Genomic DNA, 20,578 nt, shown 5'->3' on the forward strand with positions numbered 1-20,578 from the left:
CCCAGGTCAGAGAATGGAGAGAGCCTGTGCATGATGGGATCTCCCTGCCTAGATCTTTCAGTGAGTCTCTACCTCAGCTACTCTTAGGATCAGGGGGAGAACCACGGTGTCAGACATCCGGAAAGAAGACGGGATGAATGTTTTACCTCTGAAGTACATCCCAAATGTGGGAGTTGACTTCAGCTTTGCTGGGGTCTATTTGGCCAGGGAAACTCTGCCTGGTTCATTCGCACATCCGGAAGCCACTTCACGGGGGGCCGTCGCAACTGGAACCACACACTTGGCATCGGCGGTTGAGCCAAATGGGGACTCGTGGTGCAAGCAACGCTCCCCACGTGTTAGCGTGGGTGAGATTCGGTTGGCGGAATTTTACTAGGTGCGTGTTAGTAGAGTGGGGCTGAGGTTTTCTTGCTCCTGTGGTTGTATACGAAGTCAAAGGTCCTGCCCAGCCCTGCGGTCCCCTCAGTCAACTCTGTTTCGGAGACATAACGATTTGGATTGCCAACAAGTCAAGAAATGTTCAAGCCCTTGGATGTAGGGTAAAGAAAGGGAGATCAGACTGTCACTGTGTCTATGTAGAAGGGGAAGACATAAGAGACTCCATTTTGAAAAAGACCTGTACTTTAAACAATTGCTTTGCTGAGATGTTGATCATTTGTAGCTTTGCCGCGGCCCCTTTGACCCAACTTGGAGCTCACAAAAACCTGTGTTGTATAACATCGAGGCTTAAGGGATCTAGGGCTGTGCAGGGCGTGCCTTGTTAACCAAATGTTTACGAGCAGTATACTTGGTAAAAGTCATTGCCATTCTCTAGTCTCAATAAACCAGGGGCACAATGCACCGTGGAAAGCCACAGGGACCTCTGCCCTTGAAAGCAGGGTATTGTCCAAGGTTTCTCCCCATGTGACAGTCTGAAATATGGCCTCGTGGGATGGGAAAGACCTGACTGTCCCCCAGCCTGACACCCGTAATGGGTCTGTGCTGAGGTGGATTAGTCAAAGAGGAAAGCCTCTTGCAGTTGAGATGCAGGAAGGCCACTGTCTCCTGCTTGCCCCTGGGAACTGAATGTCTCGGTGTAAAGCCCGATCGTACATTTGTTCAACTCTGAGCTCGGAGAAAAGCTGCCCTGTGGCGGGAGGCGAGACGTGTTGGCAGTAATGCTGCCTTGTTATTCTTTACTCCGCTGAGATGTTTGGGTGGAGAGAAACATAAATCTGGCCTACGTGCATGTCCAGGCATAGTACCTTCCCTTGAACTTAGTCATGATATAGATTCTTTGGCTCACGTGTGTGTTTTTTTTTTGTTTGTTTTTTGTTTTGTTGTTGTTGACCTTCTCCTTATTATCACCCTGCTCTCCTACTACATTCCTTTTTGCTGAAATAATGAAAATCATAATCAATAAAAACTGAGGGAACTCAGAGGCCGGTGCCGGTGCAGGTCCTTGGTGTGCTGAGTGCCGGTCCCCTGGACCCACTGTTGTCTCCCTATACTTTGTCTCTGTGTCTTATTTCTTCTCTCCGTCTCTCATCCCACCCGACTAGAAACACCCACAGGTGTGGAGGGGCAGGCCACCCCTTCACTCGGAAAATCAGTTAAACACAAACACGGAATGAGAGTCAAAAGACAATATGTCATCTTTTTGAGAATTTTATTCACTTCAAAACCAATTAAACACACACATGTACAAAGGCATTCCACAGCCCAGTTTTCGAGGCTGAGGAAAGACCCCGAGAGCGCTCTGCACAGCACGCTTCCCAGCGTCCGAAACACTGCTCTCAGGGCGGGGCACAGCGGAAGGGCTGCACCTCTCAGGGTTCCCTAACTTTTCCCTTATTCAGTCATCTAGAGAGCAAATACACAGTAATTCCCCAGTTTCCTATTGACGTCCCAGCGGAAGTCTGACTCCTGCGCGTCACGCAGTTTCTGAGGCAACGAATCTCTGGCACGGAAGCTTTTCCTGGCGCGTTTCCGGAGAACCACGCGAACTACAACGTCCCTCACCAGAATTCAATGAGGCAGAGTCCCTGCATCTGCTCCCTGCCTGGCCTGGGCTCCCACATCCACAGAAGCGCCACAGCCGGGGAGCTTCGGAGTCACCGCACAGAGTCTGCTCTCTGCTCTGCACTCCTCAGTCCCACAGTCCCCTCCAAGTCACGGGAGCTGGAGGCCAAGGAGCCCCTGCCACCTGCAGTCTCACTCCAGGTCAGAATCGCTGTCCTCTGAGGAGGAGGAAACCTGAAGGTCCTCATAGAGGACGCTCGGTGGGACACGAACACGGGGACCCTCAGACTTCTCTGACACATGAGGGCTCTGAGCGAGGAAGGCTCCCGGCTTCTCAGGAGAGTGAAATGAGGGGGCCGCCAGGAGGCTGGAGCTCCAGCGTCCGTTTTCCAGTCTCCGGAAGAGCACTGTGAGAGGCTGGGCCCCATCATGGCTGGCCGCTGGGTGATGGGACATGGTGCAGGCCTGGGCAGTAGGCAGGCAAGGTCTGCTGTGCGGAGGCTGCCGGTCGACGCTGGGCACCTGGGCGGGTGTCCTCCTGCCCATCTGGGGCGACGTACTTGGTCCAAGTTCGGTTGCGGCTGGCGGAGGTTGGAGATTCTCCGGGGCCCCCAGCTCACCTCCCTGGATGGCGCTTTCGGGAATCTGGAAGGGACCCAGTCTCAGTTTCTTGGGGAAGTTCAGGCAAGCCTGAATCCGAGCCTGGGCAGGTCTCTTGGCTCCTGGCCCGAAGCTGAGATTGGAGCCTAGGCCCAAGCTGTGTGTGGCGGCTGGCGGGCAGGGCTGTGAGGTCACCGCAGGACGTATGTCTTGTGCCTGGGGTCTGATGGCCTGGAGCAGGCCGTGGGTTTTGGAGGCAGCCTGGGGAACTTCTCGGCAGCCACCCTCAGGGCTGCTGTGTGTCGGCTTCACCACGAGGAGAGGCTCGGGGCCCTGCTGCCTGACTGCAGGCTGAGGGATGTCGGCCGCAGCCCCTGTCTGTCTTTCCTTTGGTCCAAGACTTGAGGAGGAGCTCAGACTGGCTTTTCTGAGGGGAGACGGCGAAGCCAAGATGGAGCCCCTCTCAGACGTTTCGGTAGCTGAGCGATCAGCGAGGACAGGGCCCAGGCGCGGCCTCTTACTGGTTGTGTGGACCGGCATTGGCCCGCTTGCAACCTGAAAGAGAGGAAACAACACAGGTTAGAAGTTCCTCCGCATGGAGCCAACGTGAAAATCAAGCACATCCAAAGACAAGGTGCACACGCCATGAAATTCTTAGTACAGTATCGACAGGCGGTCCTTGGAAGTAGGGACAGACCCTCCACCTGAGTGCTGATCAGGACAAGACACATGAAAGATGCGCTCTCGAGCTATGTGTAGCTGATCTAAGCACACCATTGTTCAAAAGATCGCGTCTTGGGCATTAACTGGATCAAAGCGCCTCCACTCAGCCTTCCATGAAGTGGAACGGACTGATGCCCTTCCGAAGGCAGGTTGGTGGCTCAAGGGTACTCAGGACGTCTTCTCTGAACACATGCATGTTCCTGGGTTTAGCCTTCTCCACGTTTGGGGCCTCTGAGGGACTAATTTCCTCATGCCGCTAGGAACATGTTGTTGGCAGGCTTGCCATAATTGGACAGAAAGAAAGCAACAGGAAATACGGCATCTTCAGATGCCTTCGCCTGGAATCAAATTGACCTGGAAGGATCGTGGAGTCCCTGACCCCAAGAAGGCAAGAAAGAGGGGTTCCCCGATTTCCTCCCGCAGACGGGAAGCTGAAAGGAAATCAACCAGGGTGACCTAGAGGAGAAAAGGACCAGGGGCCCGGGGTGACACTCACCCTCAGATAATCAGAAGATTCCGTGGATCCTTTTCGATTCGGCAGCGGCTTCTCTGGAGGTTTCCCAGAAAATATGTGGAGGAGAGCCTTCCTCTGCGGGTCTTGTTGCCTGCAGAACAGAAAAAGGTTTTCTGTTCTCCTGGTTTTCCCCAGGAGACAGGGAGAACCCTGTGTGGGGCCCAGCCCCGTTCCGTGTTTTGTGATACAGAAATGGACATCTGGTGCCCTTTCCGCCTCTGCACCTTCCCTCACGTGCCAACCTTCCCGTCCCCCAGGTGGCCCTCTAGGCTTCCCAACTAAGGACTGTGATTTGGATTCCATCGCTTTTCCCCCTGTCGTGGGGAACCTGCACGAAGCGCCCCCGCCTCTCCCCGTCCCTGAATCTCCCAGAGCCAAAGGAGCTCCTGGGTGTGGAACCCCGGAGGACACGGAGCTCCGGCCTATTTCTCTGCAGCGTTCCTTCCCTGGCCCGGAGACGGAAAGGCACACGGTGTGCAGGTGCAGAGACACCATGTCCTTAGGAGGCAGTACCCTAAGAGTGGTGAAAACCCCTCCCACTGCTCACCTTGGTCTCTCTTCCTTCTCTCCCTTATCCTTGTTCAAGGGCCCCGGGTTGGCTTCAACCTGGGGCTTCCATGGTTTCAGGTTTTCCTTCCCTTCCTTTTTCCCCAAGGTCGCTGGAACCAGGGCTGCCTTCCAGCACTTCATGGGGCACCTGGTACTTCTGGCCGTGTGGCCAAAGGCCCCGCAGTTTTTGCACTTGAGCTGTGGGTGGAAAGGAAGTGATGTCGGTGAGTGAGCTGAAGCCACAGGCAGCGATCCCACGTCCACATTGGGACGGATTGTGAATTCAGAGCTGAATAAGGATTCCAAAGAGGGGACACCGGCATGGGGGCCGTTAAGTGCTGGGAGAGTTCGGATACGATGTTCCCTCCCAAAGCCCACGTGACGGAGGAACTCTGAAAGGAAGGACTCAAGGTTCCAAGGGGCACGACGGTGAACCCGAAGTCAACAACACAGCCAAACGTGGCTACACAGGACTCTAAGTAGAAAGGGAGGTTGCCCCCAAGAGTCTCTCAAGGGACCTATCGGGCCGGGGAGAAGGTCCCAAGCCACGCCCACCTTGGATGGGAAAAGCAACCTGGGTGGTGGTGACAGAGCTCTTTGGAATCCAACCCAGTCTCTGAGGACCGTGTGACACCCCCTCCCCCCGTCCCCACCCCCACCCCGATACCCAAGAGATCCAGGGCTAGACTTACCCTGGGATCTTCTTCATCGGGCGGGGGAGCCCTTGGCCCAACTGGGGCCCTCCGCTGCTTCTGGAGGGTCTGGGCTCTCACCAGCCTCTTGGCCCAAGATTTGGGGTCCCGACGTGCCATCATCTTCGTCGCCTGGGGGTTTTGTGACCGCCTTTTTCAGGGGTTGACTGTTGGGTCACCTGAAACACACACAAACACACACATGTCGATGGTTAAGCACATTGGATATTCACACACCCACAGGAAGCCACCTGCTAACTCCCTGCCGGTGTGGTCATGAGGAGACCTCACCACCAGTCGGTCAAATCTGTAGAACACAATGTGCTGTGTGCATCCTCGGATACTGTGTGTTCCTCTGCCATGACTACCTAGTCCAAGAGTAAACCGCACCTGCCACAGGGCCCGTGGCCTAGGTATGGGGAGTTGAGCTTTCAACCCCAAACAAGCAACTGATTCTGGAGACTGGACTTAGGTCTCTCACGATTCACTCCGGTAGAAGACGCGGTGATTCTATCTCCCTTGACGGACAGAATGATCGAAGACACAGGGCATGGCTTGCGCCACCCTTTGGCAGGTCTGTTTGAAGTCAGGGATAAGGGATGCTTCCTGTGACAACTTGACTCGCTACTCTGGCCATTTCATTAGGCAACTTCCAAACACAAATTCATAGAGAGAAGTTACCTTCCTCTCTACCACACTAGCAGGTGATGGTCTTTCCTGTTCTACCTTTTGGCTTTAGCTCCAGCCCCTCTTTACTTATTTATTTTTTCTGGTATTTTACGCATACCACACGAATTCATCTGAACAAACGGGGAACAAGTGCCACATCGTATCGACGTCTTACACGGCTGAAGGGCAAACCACCCTTTTTTCCAAAGTCCTTTTTCCATTTACCCACCAATTCAGCATGCTGCAGTACATTTCTTTTCGCATTCCCATCTTGGTCTTATCCCACATGTGGAGACGGATATGTTTTCTCGTTTTCTGTTGCAAGAATTACTAGTAACGAGAACACATCCTTCCCCACCAGCAAGCCCCAGTGTGATCGGTTTCTTTCGGCCTCCTGTGTCTCTTCCCCCCACCCCCACACCCCTCAGGGATTGCGTGAAAAAAACAATAGTTCAGTGAAACTAACCTGAAATTACACGTCTACTTGCTTTCCCCGGCTGGCGCTGAGATGGGCAGGTGCTGGAGCAGCCCCGCTGGAAGCGATGCAGCATCCAGGACGACGGAGGAAGGGGCGGAGAGGGACCTCTGCTTTCCAGGCTGCCTTTTATACTGCCTCTGGTCACCTGACATGGAACGTACCCTAACCTAATCAGTTACCTGTACCTTAATTGCAATTAACTTAATCCAATTACGTGACCTGGAAAGGTCTATCTGCACAGCCCACTCTAACATCATGTCCACTGCTGACAGACATTCTAAAACCTACGTGTACAGCTGCAAGCTTTGAAGAATAGATGCTCCCCGTCAGACATGTAACACTGGTGCCTGTACCCCTGTCTTCTTTTCCATCTTTTTGTTTTGTTTTGTTTTGTTTTAAAAAAATGTGGTAAAATAGACACCTTTTAATTGGACCACATTTAGTCTATCTCGACGTGGGCCTCAGTGTCATCAAGGAGATTCTCCTTGACGTGCAGTCACGGCCATGATCCATCTTCAGAGCTTCTCTTTCTTCCCCAAGGTAAGTCTGTCAGCAGAGAACCCTGACCGCACCCTCATGTGTTTTCTCCTCCAGGAGGCGCTTGGAAACCACCGTGAATTGGACCGCACTGGGAAACACAGATGAGGAAAGTCAACAACGCTTTGTCCTTCAGTGCCTGGCTCCTTTTTCAGCTCGTCTTGCGACTCCAGGCATTATGCCTGAAAAGTGTCCCGGACGCCTGTGAGGCTCTAATTCCCTGGGTCCCATTGCCATGTCTCTGGATTTGCGAAGATCCACCGCACCTTCTGTGGAACTCCCGTGTCGGTGAACTTTTGTGCCACGGCCCCTAATTCTGCCCATGGTCATCTGCAGCTGCACGACTTAGGGTCCATGTTCCTTGGACGGGAAGAGACAGGCAGGAGTCGGAATGATGAACCAGCACACTGGGGCATTTTCTCACGTAGCCCAAGTGACCCCATGGTGTTCTTGAGCTTTGGAACCAGTCGCGTCCCCTTTGACACTGCACCCGGCTCCCAGTCTCTCAATCGTGTTGGCCCTCCGGCGATCTCCCGTTGGATGAATTGCTCCTGCTGAAACTCGAGTCCCCTTTGATTTGCGCTTCATTAATTATTCATGATTCAGGTGGGAAGGCCTGCTGACGACCCCCTGTGGCCGTTCTCTGAGCTTTCCTGTCACATCGTTTCCTTCCACGCTCTTTGGTTCCTTATGGTCCTGCTCCTTCTGCTGTCAGAGGAGCAGAGAGTTGATCTTATTGATTCTGGATACGGATACTTTCTAGGTGATCTGGATAATCCAGATAACGACCCTCAACAGCGGCGGAAAGGGAGCAGCCATTTGGTGTGTCTCAGAAAATCCCGCTCAGTTCCGAGGCCCCCTAGATGTGGAATCCTGCTCAGAGTTGTTCCCAGGTCAGAGAATGGAGAGAGCCTGTGCATGATGGGATCTCCCTGCCTAGATCTTTCAGTGAGTCTCTACCTCAGCTACTCTTAGGATCAGGGGGAGAACCACGGTGTCAGACATCCGGAAAGAAGACGGGATGAATGTTTTACCTCTGAAGTACATCCCAAATGTGGGAGTTGACTTCAGCTTTGCTGGGGTCTATTTGGCCAGGGAAACTCTGCCTGGTTCATTCGCACATCCGGAAGCCACTTCACGGGGGGCCGTCGCAACTGGAACCACACACTTGGCATCGGCGGTTGAGCCAAATGGGGACTCGTGGTGCAAGCAACGCTCCCCACGTGTTAGCGTGGGTGAGATTCGGTTGGCGGAATTTTACTAGGTGCGTGTTAGTAGAGTGGGGCTGAGGTTTTCTTGCTCCTGTGGTTGTATACGAAGTCAAAGGTCCTGCCCAGCCCTGCGGTCCCCTCAGTCAACTCTGTTTCGGAGACATAACGATTTGGATTGCCAACAAGTCAAGAAATGTTCAAGCCCTTGGATGTAGGGTAAAGAAAGGGAGATCAGACTGTCACTGTGTCTATGTAGAAGGGGAAGACATAAGAGACTCCATTTTGAAAAAGACCTGTACTTTAAACAATTGCTTTGCTGAGATGTTGATCATTTGTAGCTTTGCCGCGGCCCCTTTGACCCAACTTGGAGCTCACAAAAACCTGTGTTGTATAACATCGAGGCTTAAGGGATCTAGGGCTGTGCAGGGCGTGCCTTGTTAACCAAATGTTTACGAGCAGTATACTTGGTAAAAGTCATTGCCATTCTCTAGTCTCAATAAACCAGGGGCACAATGCACCGTGGAAAGCCACAGGGACCTCTGCCCTTGAAAGCAGGGTATTGTCCAAGGTTTCTCCCCATGTGACAGTCTGAAATATGGCCTCGTGGGATGGGAAAGACCTGACTGTCCCCCAGCCTGACACCCGTAATGGGTCTGTGCTGAGGTGGATTAGTCAAAGAGGAAAGCCTCTTGCAGTTGAGATGCAGGAAGGCCACTGTCTCCTGCTTGCCCCTGGGAACTGAATGTCTCGGTGTAAAGCCCGATCGTACATTTGTTCAACTCTGAGCTCGGAGAAAAGCTGCCCTGTGGCGGGAGGCGAGACGTGTTGGCAGTAATGCTGCCTTGTTATTCTTTACTCCGCTGAGATGTTTGGGTGGAGAGAAACATAAATCTGGCCTACGTGCATGTCCAGGCATAGTACCTTCCCTTGAACTTAGTCATGATATAGATTCTTTGGCTCACGTGTGTGTTTTTTTTTGTTTGTTTTTTTTGTTTTGTTGTTGTTGACCTTCTCCTTATTATCACCCTGCTCTCCTACTACATTCCTTTTTGCTGAAATAATGAAAATCATAATCAATAAAAACTGAGGGAACTCAGAGGCCGGTGCCGGTGCAGGTCCTTGGTGTGCTGAGTGCCGGTCCCCTGGACCCACTGTTGTCTCCCTATACTTTGTCTCTGTGTCTTATTTCTTCTCTCCGTCTCTCATCCCACCCGACTAGAAACACCCACAGGTGTGGAGGGGCAGGCCACCCCTTCACTCGGAAAATCAGTTAAACACAAACACGGAATGAGAGTCAAAAGACAATATGTCATCTTTTTGAGAATTTTATTCACTTCAAAACCAATTAAACACACACATGTACAAAGGCATTCCACAGCCCAGTTTTCGAGGCTGAGGAAAGACCCCGAGAGCGCTCTGCACAGCACGCTTCCCAGCGTCCGAAACACTGCTCTCAGGGCGGGGCACAGCGGAAGGGCTGCACCTCTCAGGGTTCCCTAACTTTTCCCTTATTCAGTCATCTAGAGAGCAAATACACAGTAATTCCCCAGTTTCCTATTGACGTCCCAGCGGAAGTCTGACTCCTGCGCGTCACGCAGTTTCTGAGGCAACGAATCTCTGGCACGGAAGCTTTTCCTGGCGCGTTTCCGGAGAACCACGCGAACTACAACGTCCCTCACCAGAATTCAATGAGGCAGAGTCCCTGCATCTGCTCCCTGCCTGGCCTGGGCTCCCACATCCACAGAAGCGCCACAGCCGGGGAGCTTCGGAGTCACCGCACAGAGTCTGCTCTCTGCTCTGCACTCCTCAGTCCCACAGTCCCCTCCAAGTCACGGGAGCTGGAGGCCAAGGAGCCCCTGCCACCTGCAGTCTCACTCCAGGTCAGAATCGCTGTCCTCTGAGGAGGAGGAAACCTGAAGGTCCTCATAGAGGACGCTCGGTGGGACACGAACACGGGGACCCTCAGACTTCTCTGACACATGAGGGCTCTGAGCGAGGAAGGCTCCCGGCTTCTCAGGAGAGTGAAATGAGGGGGCCGCCAGGAGGCTGGAGCTCCAGCGTCCGTTTTCCAGTCTCCGGAAGAGCACTGTGAGAGGCTGGGCCCCATCATGGCTGGCCGCTGGGTGATGGGACATGGTGCAGGCCTGGGCAGTAGGCAGGCAAGGTCTGCTGTGCGGAGGCTGCCGGTCGACGCTGGGCACCTGGGCGGGTGTCCTCCTGCCCATCTGGGGCGACGTACTTGGTCCAAGTTCGGTTGCGGCTGGCGGAGGTTGGAGATTCTCCGGGGCCCCCAGCTCACCTCCCTGGATGGCGCTTTCGGGGATCTGGAAGGGACCCAGTCTCGGTTTCTTGGGGAAGTTCAGGCAAGCCTGAATCCGAGCCTGGGCAGGTCTCTTGGCTCCTGGCCCGAAGCTGAGATTGGAGCCTAGGCCCAAGCTGTGTGTGGCGGCTGGCGGGCAGGGCTGTGAGGTCACCGCAGGACGTATGTCTTGTGCCTGGGGTCTGATGGCCTGGAGCAGGCCGTGGGTTTTGGAGGCAGCCTGGGGAACTTCTCGGCAGCCACCCTCAGGGCTGCTGTGTGTCGGCTTCACCACGAGGAGAGGCTCGGGGCCCTGCTGCCTGACTGCAGGCTGAGGGATGTCGGCCGCAGCCCCTGTCTGTCTTTCCTTTGGTCCAAGACTTGAGGAGGAGCTCAGACTGGCTTTTCTGAGGGGAGACGGCGAAGCCAAGACGGAGCCCCTGTCAGACGTTTCGGTAGCTGAGCGATCAGCGAGGACAGGGCCCAGGCGCGGCCTCTTACTGGTTGTGTGGACCGGCATTGGCCCGCTTGCAACCTGAAAGAGAGGAAACAACACAGGTTAGAAGTTCCTCCGCATGGAGCCAACGTGAAAATCAAGCACATCCAAAGACAAGGTGCACACGCCATGAAATTCTTAGTACAGTATCGACAGGCGGTCCTTGGAAGTAGGGACAGACCCTCCACCTGAGTGCTGATCAGGACAAGACACATGAAAGATGCGCTCTCGAGCTATGTGTAGCTGATCTAAGCACACCATTGTTCAAAAGATCGCGTCTTGGGCATTAACTGGATCAAAGCGCCTCCACTCAGCCTTCCATGAAGTGGAACGGACTGAGGCCCTTCCGAAGGCAGGTTGGTGGCTCAAGGGTACTCAGGACGTCTTCTCTGAACACATGCATGTTCCTGGGTTTAGCCTTCTCCACGTTTGGGGCCTCTGAGGGACTAATTTCCTCATGCCGCTAGGAACATGTTGTTGGCAGGCTTGCCATAATTGGACAGAAAGAAAGCAACAGGAAATACGGCATCTTCAGATGCCTTCGCCTGGAATCAAATTGACCTGGAAGGATCGTGGAGTCCCTGACCCCAAGAAGGCAAGAAAGAGGGGTTCCCCGATTTCCTCCCGCAGACGGGAAGCTGAAAGGAAATCAACCAGGGTGACCTAGAGGAGAAAAGGACCAGGGGCCCGGGGTGACACTCACCCTCAGATAATCAGAAGATTCCGTGGATCCTTTTCGATTCGGCAGCGGCTTCTCTGGAGGTTTCCCAGAAAATATGTGGAGGAGAGCCTTCCTCTGCGGGTCTTGTTGCCTGCAGAACAGAAAAAGGTTTTCTGTTCTCCTGGTTTTCCCCAGGAGACAGGGAGAACCCTGTGTGGGGCCCAGCCCCGTTCCGTGTTTTGTGATACAGAAATGGACATCTGGTGCCCTTTCCGCCTCTGCACCTTCCCTCACGTGCCAACCTTCCCGTCCCCCAGGTGGCCCTCTAGGCTTCCCAACTAAGGACTGTGATTTGGATTCCATCGCTTTTCCCCCTGTCGTGGGGAACCTGCACGAAGCGCCCCCGCCTCTCCCCGTCCCTGAATCTCCCAGAGCCAAAGGAGCTCCTGGGTGTGGAACCCCGGAGGACACGGAGCTCCGGCCTATTTCTCTGCAGCGTTCCTTCCCTGGCCCGGAGACGGAAAGGCACACGGTGTGCAGGTGCAGAGACACCATGTCCTTAGGAGGCAGTACCCTAAGAGTGGTGAAAACCCCTCCCACTGCTCACCTTGGTCTCTCTTCCTTCTCTCCCTTATCCTTGTTCAAGGGCCCCGGGTTGGCTTCAACCTGGGGCTTCCATGGTTTCAGGTTTTCCTTCCCTTCCTTTTTCCCCAAGGTCGCTGGAACCAGGGCTGCCTTCCAGCACTTCATGGGGCACCTGGTACTTCTGGCCGTGTGGCCAAAGGCCCCGCAGTTTTTGCACTTGAGCTGTGGGTGGAAAGGAAGTGATGTCGGTGAGTGAGCTGAAGCCACAGGCAGCGATCCCACGTCCACATTGGGACGGATTGTGAATTCAGAGCTGAATAAGGATTCCAAAGAGGGGACACCGGCATGGGGGCCGTTAAGTGCTGGGAGAGTTCGGATACGATGTTCCCTCCCAAAGCCCACGTGACGGAGGAACTCTGAAAGGAAGGACTCAAGGTTCCAAGGGGCACGACGGTGAACCCGAAGTCAACAACACAGCCAAACGTGGCTACACAGGACTCTAAGTAGAAAGGGAGGTTGCCCCCAAGAGTCTCTCAAGGGACCTATCGGGCCGGGGAGAAGGTCCCAAGCCACGCCCACCTTGGATGGGAAAAGCAACCTGGGTGGTGGTGACAGAGCTCTTTGGAATCCAACCCAGTCTCTGAGGACCGTGTGACACCCCCTCCCCCCGTCCCCACCCCCACCCCGATACCCAAGAGATCCAGGGCTAGACTTACCCTGGGATCTTCTTCATCGGGCGGGGGAGCCCTTGGCCCAACTGGGGCCCTCCGCTGCTTCTGGAGGGTCTGGGCTCTCACCAGCCTCTTGGCCCAAGATTTGGGGTCCCGACGTGCCATCATCTTCGTCGCCTGGGGGTTTTGTGACCGCCTTTTTCAGGGGTTGACTGTTGGGTCACCTGAAACACACACAAACACACACATGTCGATGGTTAAGCACATTGGATATTCACACACCCACAGGAAGCCACCTGCTAACTCCCTGCCGGTGTGGTCATGAGGAGACCTCACCACCAGTCGGTCAAATCTGTAGAACACAATGTGCTGTGTGCATCCTCGGATACTGTGTGTTCCTCTGCCATGACTACCTAGTCCAAGAGTAAACCGCACCTGCCACAGGGCCCGTGGCCTAGGTATGGGGAGTTGAGCTTTCAACCCCAAACAAGCAACTGATTCTGGAGACTGGACTTAGGTCTCTCACGATTCACTCCGGTAGAAGACGCGGTGATTCTATCTCCCTTGACGGACAGAATGATCGAAGACACAGGGCATGGCTTGCGCCACCCTTTGGCAGGTCTGTTTGAAGTCAGGGATAAGGGATGCTTCCTGTGACAACTTGACTCGCTACTCTGGCCATTTCATTAGGCAACTTCCAAACACAAATTCATAGAGAGAAGTTACCTTCCTCTCTACCACACTAGCAGGTGATGGTCTTTCCTGTTCTACCTTTTGGCTTTAGCTCCAGCCCCTCTTTACTTATTTATTTTTTCTGGTATTTTACGCATACCACACGAATTCATCTGAACAAACGGGGAACAAGTGCCACATCGTATCGACGTCTTACACGGCTGAAGGGCAAACCACCCTTTTTTCCAAAGTCCTTTTTCCATTTACCCACCAATTCAGCATGCTGCAGTACATTTCTTTTCGCATTCCCATCTTGGTCTTATCCCACATGTGGAGACGGATATGTTTTCTCGTTTTCTGTTGCAAGAATTACTAGTAACGAGAACACATCCTTCCCCACCAGCAAGCCCCAGTGTGATCGGTTTCTTTCGGCCTCCTGTGTCTCTTCCCCCCACCCCCACACCCCTCAGGGATTGCGTGAAAAAAACAATAGTTCAGTGAAACTAACCTGAAATTACACGTCTACTTGCTTTCCCCGGCTGGCGCTGAGATGGGCAGGTGCTGGAGCAGCCCCGCTGGAAGCGATGCAGCATCCAGGACGACGGAGGAAGGGGCGGAGAGGGACCTCTGCTTTCCAGGCTGCCTTTTATACTGCCTCTGGTCACCTGACATGGAACGTACCCTAACCTAATCAGTTACCTGTACCTTAATTGCAATTAACTTAATCCAATTACGTGACCTGGAAAGGTCTATCTGCACAGCCCACTCTAACATCATGTCCACTGCTGACAGACATTCTAAAACCTACGTGTACAGCTGCAAGCTTTGAAGAATAGATGCTCCCCGTCAGACATGTAACACTGGTGCCTGTACCCCTGTCTTCTTTTCCATCTTTTTGTTTTGTTTTGTTTTGTTTTGTTTTGTTTTGTTTTAAAAAAATGTGGTAAAATAGACACCTTTTAATTGGACCACATTTAGTCTATCTCGACGTGGGCCTCAGTGTCATCAAGGAGATTCTCCTTGACGTGCAGTCACGGCCATGATCCATCTTCAGAGCTTCTCTTTCTTCCCCAAGGTAAGTCTGTCAGCAGAGAACCCTGACCGCACCCTCATGTGTTTTCTCCTCCAGGAGGCGCTTGGAAACCACCGTGAATTGGACCGCACTGGGAAACACAGATGAGGAAAGTCAACAACGCTTTGTCCTTCAGTGCCTGGCTCCTTTTTCAGCTCGTCTTGCGACTCCAGGCATTATGCCTGAAAAGTGTCCCGGACGCCTGTGAGGCTCTAATTCCCTGGGTCCCATTGCCATGTCTCTGGATTTGCGAAGATCCACCGCACCTTCTGTGGAACTCCCGTGTCGGTGAACTTTTGTGCCACGGCCCCTAATTCTGCCCATGGTCATCTGCAGCTGCACGACTTAGGGTCCATGTTCCTTGGACGGGAAGAGACAGGCAGGAGTCGGAATGATGAACCAGCACACTGGGGCATTTTCTCACGTAGCCCAAGTGACCCCATGGTGTTCTTGAGCTTTGGAACCAGTCGCGTCCCCTTTGACACTGCACCCGGCTCCCAGTCTCTCAATCGTGTTGGCCCTCCGGCGATCTCCCGTTAGATGAATTGCTCCTGCTGAAACTCGAGTCCCCTTTGATTTGCGCTTCATTAATTATTCATGATTCAGGTGGGAAGGCCTGCTGACGACCCCCTGTGGCCGTTCTCTGAGCTTTCCTGTCACATCGTTTCCTTCCACGCTCTTTGGTTCCTTATGGTCCTGCTCCTTCTGCTGTCAGAGGAGCAGAGAGTTGATCTTATTGATTCTGGATACGGATACTTTCTAGGTGATCTGGATAATCCAGATAACGACCCTCAACAGCGGCGGAAAGGGAGCAGCCATTTGGTGTGTCTCAGAAAATCCCGCTCAGTTCCGAGGCCCCCTAGATGTGGAATCCTGCTCAGAGTTGTTCCCAGGTCAGAGAATGGAGAGAGCCTGTGCATGATGGGATCTCCCTGCCTAGATCTTTCAGTGAGTCTCTACCTCAGCTACTCTTAGGATCAGGGGGAGAACCACGGTGTCAGACATCCGGAAAGAAGACGGGATGAATGTTTTACCTCTGAAGTACATCCCAAATGTGGGAGTTGACTTCAGCTTTGCTGGGGTCTATTTGGCCAGGGAAACTCTGCCTGGTTCATTCGCACATCCGGAAGCCACTTCACGGGGGGCCGTCGCAACTGGAACCACACACTTGGCATCGGCGGTTGAGCCAAATGGGGACTCGTGGTGCAAGCAACGCTCCCCACGTGTTAGCGTGGGTGAGATTCGGTTGGCGGAATTTTACTAGGTGCGTGTTAGTAGAGTGGGGCTGAGGTTTTCTTGCTCCTGTGGTTGTATACGAAGTCAAAGGTCCTGCCCAGCCCTGCGGTCCCCTCAGTCAACTCTGTTTCGGAGACATAACGATTTGGATTGCCAACAAGTCAAGAAATGTTCAAGCCCTTGGATGTAGGGTAAAGAAAGGGAGATCAGACTGTCACTGTGTCTATGTAGAAGGGGAAGACATAAGAGACTCCATTTTGAAAAAGACCTGTACTTTAAACAATTGCTTTGCTGAGATGTTGATCATTTGTAGCTTTGCCGCGGCCCCTTTGACCCAACTTGGAGCTCACAAAAACCTGTGTTGTATAACATCGAGGCTTAAGGGATCTAGGGCTGTGCAGGGCGTGCCTTGTTAACCAAATGTTTACGAGCAGTATACTTGGTAAAAGTCATTGCCATTCTCTAGTCTCAATAAACCAGGGGCACAATGCACCGTGGAAAGCCACAGGGACCTCTGCCCTTGAAAGCAGGGTATTGTCCAAGGTTTCTCCCCATGTGACAGTCTGAAATATGGCCTCGTGGGATGGGAAAGACCTGACTGTCCCCCAGCCTGACACCCGTAATGGGTCTGTGCTGAGGTGGATTAGTCAAAGAGGAAAGCCTCTTGCAGTTGAGATGCAGGAAGGCCACTGTCTCCTGCTTGCCCCTGGGAACTGAATGTCTCGGTGTAAAGCCCGATCGTACATTTGTTCAACTCTGAGCTCGGAGAAAAGCTGCCCTGTGGCGGGAGGCGAGACGTGTTGGCAGTAATGCTGCCTTGTTATTCTTTACTCCGCTGAGATGTTTGGGTGGAGAGAAACATAAATCTGGCCTACGTGCATGTCCAGGCATAGTACCTTCCCTTGAACTTAGTCATGATATAGATTCTTTGGCTCACGTGTGTGTTTTTTTTTTGTTTGTTTTTTGTTTTGTTGTTGTTGACCTTCTCCTTATTATCACCCTGCTCTCCTACTACATTCCTTTTTGCTGAAATAATGAAAATCATAATCAATAAAAACTGAGGGAACTCAGAGGCCGGTGCCGGTGCAGGTCCTTGGTGTGCTGAGTGCCGGTCCCCTGGACCCACTGTTGTCTCCCTATACTTTGTCTCTGTGTCTTATTTCTTCTCTCCGTCTCTCATCCCACCCGACTAGAAACACCCACAGGTGTGGAGGGGCAGGCCACCCCTTCACTCGGAAAATCAGTTAAACACAAACACGGAATGAGAGTCAAAAGACAATATGTCATCTTTTTGAGAATTTTATTCACTTCAAAACCAATTAAACACACACATGTACAAAGGCATTCCACAGCCCAGTTTTCGAGGCTGAGGAAAGACCCCGAGAGCGCTCTGCACAGCACGCTTCCCAGCGTCCGAAACACTGCTCTCAGGGCGGGGCACAGCGGAAGGGCTGCACCTCTCAGGGTTCCCTAACTTTTCCCTTATTCAGTCATCTAGAGAGCAAATACACAGTAATTCCCCAGTTTCCTATTGACGTCCCAGCGGAAGTCTGACTCCTGCGCGTCACGCAGTTTCTGAGGCAACGAATCTCTGGCACGGAAGCTTTTCCTGGCGCGTTTCCGGAGAACCACGCGAACTACAACGTCCCTCACCAGAATTCAATGAGGCAGAGTCCCTGCATCTGCTCCCTGCCTGGCCTGGGCTCCCACATCCACAGAAGCGCCACAGCCGGGGAGCTTCGGAGTCACCGCACAGAGTCTGCTCTCTGCTCTGCACTCCTCAGTCCCACAGTCCCCTCCAAGTCACGGGAGCTGGAGGCCAAGGAGCCCCTGCCACCTGCAGTCTCACTCCAGGTCAGAATCGCTGTCCTCTGAGGAGGAGGAAACCTGAAGGTCCTCATAGAGGACGCTCGGTGGGACACGATCACGGGGACCCTCAGACTTCTCTGACACATGAGGGCTCTGAGCGAGGAAGGCTCCCGGCTTCTCAGGAGAGTGAAATGAGGGGGCCGCCAGGAGGCTGGAGCTCCAGCGTCCGTTTTCCAGTCTCCGGAAGAGCACTGTGAGAGGCTGGGCCCCATCATGGCTGGCCGCTGGGTGATGGGACATGGTGCAGGCCTGGGCAGTAGGCAGGCAAGGTCTGCTGTGCGGAGGCTGCCGGTCGACGCTGGGCACCTGGGCGGGTGTCCTCCTGCCCATCTGGGGCGACGTACTTGGTCCAAGTTCGGTTGCGGCTGGCGGAGGTTGGAGATTCTCCGGGGCCCCCAGCTCACCTCCCTGGATGGCGCTTTCGGGGATCTGGAAGGGACCCAGTCTCGGTTTCTTGGGGAAGTTCAGGCAAGCCTGAATCCGAGCCTGGGCAGGTCTCTTGGCTCCTGGCCCGAAGCTGAGATTGGAGCCTAGGCCCAAGCTGTGTGTGGCGGCTGGCGGGCAGGGCTGTGAGGTCACCGCAGGACGTTTGTCCTGTGCCTGGGGTCTGATGGCCTGGAGCAGGCCGTGGGTTTTGGAGGCAGCCTGGGGAACTTCTCGGCAGCCACCCTCAGGGCTGCTGTGTGTCGGCTTCACCACGAGGAGAGGCTCGGGGCCCTGCTGCCTGACTGCAGGCTGAGGGATGTCGGCCGCAGCCCCTGTCTGTCTTTCCTTTGGTCCAAGACTTGAGGAGGAGCTCAGACTGGCTTTTCTGAGGGGAGACGGCGAAGCCAAGACGGAGCCCCTGTCAGACGTTTCGGTAGCTGAGCGATCAGCGAGGACAGGGCCCAGGCGCGGCCTCTTACTGGTTGTGTGGACCGGCATTGGCCCGCTTGCAACCTGAAAGAGAGGAAACAACACAGGTTAGAAGTTCCTCCGCATGGAGCCAACGTGAAAATCAAGCACATCCAAAGACAAGGTGCACACGCCATGAAATTCTTAGTACAGTATCGACAGGCGGTCCTTGGAAGTAGGGACAGACCCTCCACTTGAGTGCTGATCAGGACAAGACACATGAAAGATGCGCTCTCGAGCTATGTGTAGCTGATCTAAGCACACCATTGTTCAAAAGATCGCGTCTTGGGCATTAACTGGATCAAAGCGCCTCCACTCAGCCTTCCATGAAGTGGAACGGACTGAGGCCCTTCCGAAGGCAGGTTGGTGGCTCAAGGGTACTCAGGACGTCTTCTCTGAACACATGCATGTTCCTGGGTTTAGCCTTCTCCACGTTTGGGGCCTCTGAGGGACTAATTTCCTCATGCCGCTAGGAACATGTTGTTGGCAGGCTTGCCATAATTGGACAGAAAGAAAGCAACAGGAAATACGGCATCTTCAGATGCCTTCGCCTGGAATCAAATTGACCTGGAAGGATCGTGGAGTCCCTGACCCCAAGAAGGCAAGAAAGAGGGGTTCCCCGATTTCCTCCCGCAGACGGGAAGCTGAAAGGAAATCAACCAGGGTGACCTAGAGGAGAAAAGGACCAGGGGCCCGGGGTGACACTCACCCTCAGATAATCAGAAGATTCCGTGGATCCTTTTCGATTCGGCAGCGGCTTCTCTGGAGGTTTCCCAGAAAATATGTGGAGGAGAGCCTTCCTCTGCGGGTCTTGTTGCCTGCAGAACAGAAAAAGGTCAGGCCGTGCCCCCTGGTTTTCCCCAGGAGACAGGGAGAACCCTGTGTGGGGCCCAGCCCCGTTCCGTGTTTTGTGATACAGAAATGGACATCTGGTGCCCTTTCCGCCTCTGCACCTTCCCTCACGTGCCAACCTTCCCGTCCCCCAGGTGGCCCTCTAGGCTTCCCAACTAAGGACTGTGATTTGGATTCCATCGCTTTTCCCCCTGTCGTGGGGAACCTGCACGAAGCGCCCCCGCCTCTCCCCGTCCCTGAATCTCCCAGAGCCAAAGGAGCTCCTGGGTGTGGAACCCCGGAGGACACGGAGCTCCGGCCTATTTCTCTGCAGCGTTCCTTCCCTGGCCCGGAGACGGAAAGGCACACGGTGTGCAGGTGCAGAGACACCATGTCCTTAGGAGGCAGTACCCTAAGAGTGGTGAAAACCCCTCCCACTGCTCACCTTGGTCTCTCTTCCTTCTCTCCCTTATCCTTGTTCAAGGGCCCCGGGTTGGCTTCAACCTGGGGCTTCCATGGTTTCAGGTTTTCCTTCCCTTCCTTTTTCCCCAAGGTCGCTGGAACCAGGGCTGCCTTCCAGCACTTCATGGGGCACCTGGTACTTCTGGCCGTGTGGCCAAAGGCCCCGCAGTTTTTGCACTTGAGCTGTGGGTGGAAAGGAAGTGATGTCGGTGAGTGAGCTGAAGCCACAGGCAGCGATCCCACGTCCACATTGGGACGGATTGTGAATTCAGAGCTGAATAAGGATTCCAAAGAGGGGACACCGGCATGGGGGCCGTTAAGTGCTGGGAGAGTTCGGATACGATGTTCCCTCCCAAAGCCCACGTGACGGAGGAACTCTGAAAGGAAGGACTCAAGGTTCCAAGGGGCACGACGGTGAACCCGAAGTCAACAACACAGCCAAACGTGGCTACACAGGACTCTAAGTAGAAAGGGAGGTTGCCCCCAAGAGTCTCTCAAGGGACCTATCGGGCCGGGGAGAAGGTCCCAAGCCACGCCCACCTTGGATGGGAAAAGCAACCTGGGTGGTGGTGACAGAGCTCTTTGGAATCCAACCCAGTCTCTGAGGACCGTGTGACACCCCCTACCCCCGTCCCCAACCCCACCCCGATACCCAAGAGATCCAGGGCTAGACTTACCCTGGGATCTTCTTCATCGGGCGGGGGAGCCCTTGGCCCAACTGGGGCCCTCCGCTGCTTCTGGAGGGTCTGGGCTCTCACCAGCCTCTTGGCCCAAGATTTGGGGTCCCGACGTGCCATCATCTTCGTCGCCTGGGGGTTTTGTGACCGCCTTTTTCAGGGGTTGACTGTTGGGTCAC

The 20,578-nt window shown here is 54.0% G+C and overlaps 2 protein-coding genes across 2 annotated transcripts; both read right to left on the bottom strand.

The window, feature by feature from the left end:
* Window positions 1-9,293: 9,293 nt before the first annotated feature.
* On the bottom strand, window positions 9,294-12,910 carry LOC129135833 (protein FAM90A15-like). Its single transcript, XM_054657646.2, has 4 exons — window positions 12,732-12,910; window positions 12,038-12,237; window positions 11,473-11,581; window positions 9,294-10,808 (listed from the first exon to the last, which is right to left on the bottom strand). Exons 1-4 carry the CDS (start codon window positions 12,852-12,854, stop codon window positions 9,846-9,848), a joined length of 1,395 nt encoding a protein of 464 aa, XP_054513621.1. The 5' UTR covers window positions 12,855-12,910; the 3' UTR covers window positions 9,294-9,845.
* A 4,601-nt stretch (window positions 12,911-17,511) lies between these two features.
* Window positions 17,512-20,578, bottom strand: LOC134810721 (protein FAM90A15-like). The gene is made up of 4 exons (XM_063816769.1): window positions 20,400-20,578; window positions 19,706-19,905; window positions 19,139-19,247; window positions 17,512-18,474 (listed from the first exon to the last, which is right to left on the bottom strand). The coding sequence occupies exons 1-4, from the start codon at window positions 20,520-20,522 to the stop codon at window positions 17,512-17,514; spliced, it is 1,395 nt and encodes a 464-aa protein (XP_063672839.1). The 5' UTR covers window positions 20,523-20,578.

This window comes from Pan troglodytes, chromosome 7 (genome assembly GCF_028858775.2).
Source record: "Pan troglodytes isolate AG18354 chromosome 7, NHGRI_mPanTro3-v2.0_pri, whole genome shotgun sequence".
Classification (NCBI taxonomy): Eukaryota; Metazoa; Chordata; class Mammalia; order Primates; family Hominidae; genus Pan; species Pan troglodytes.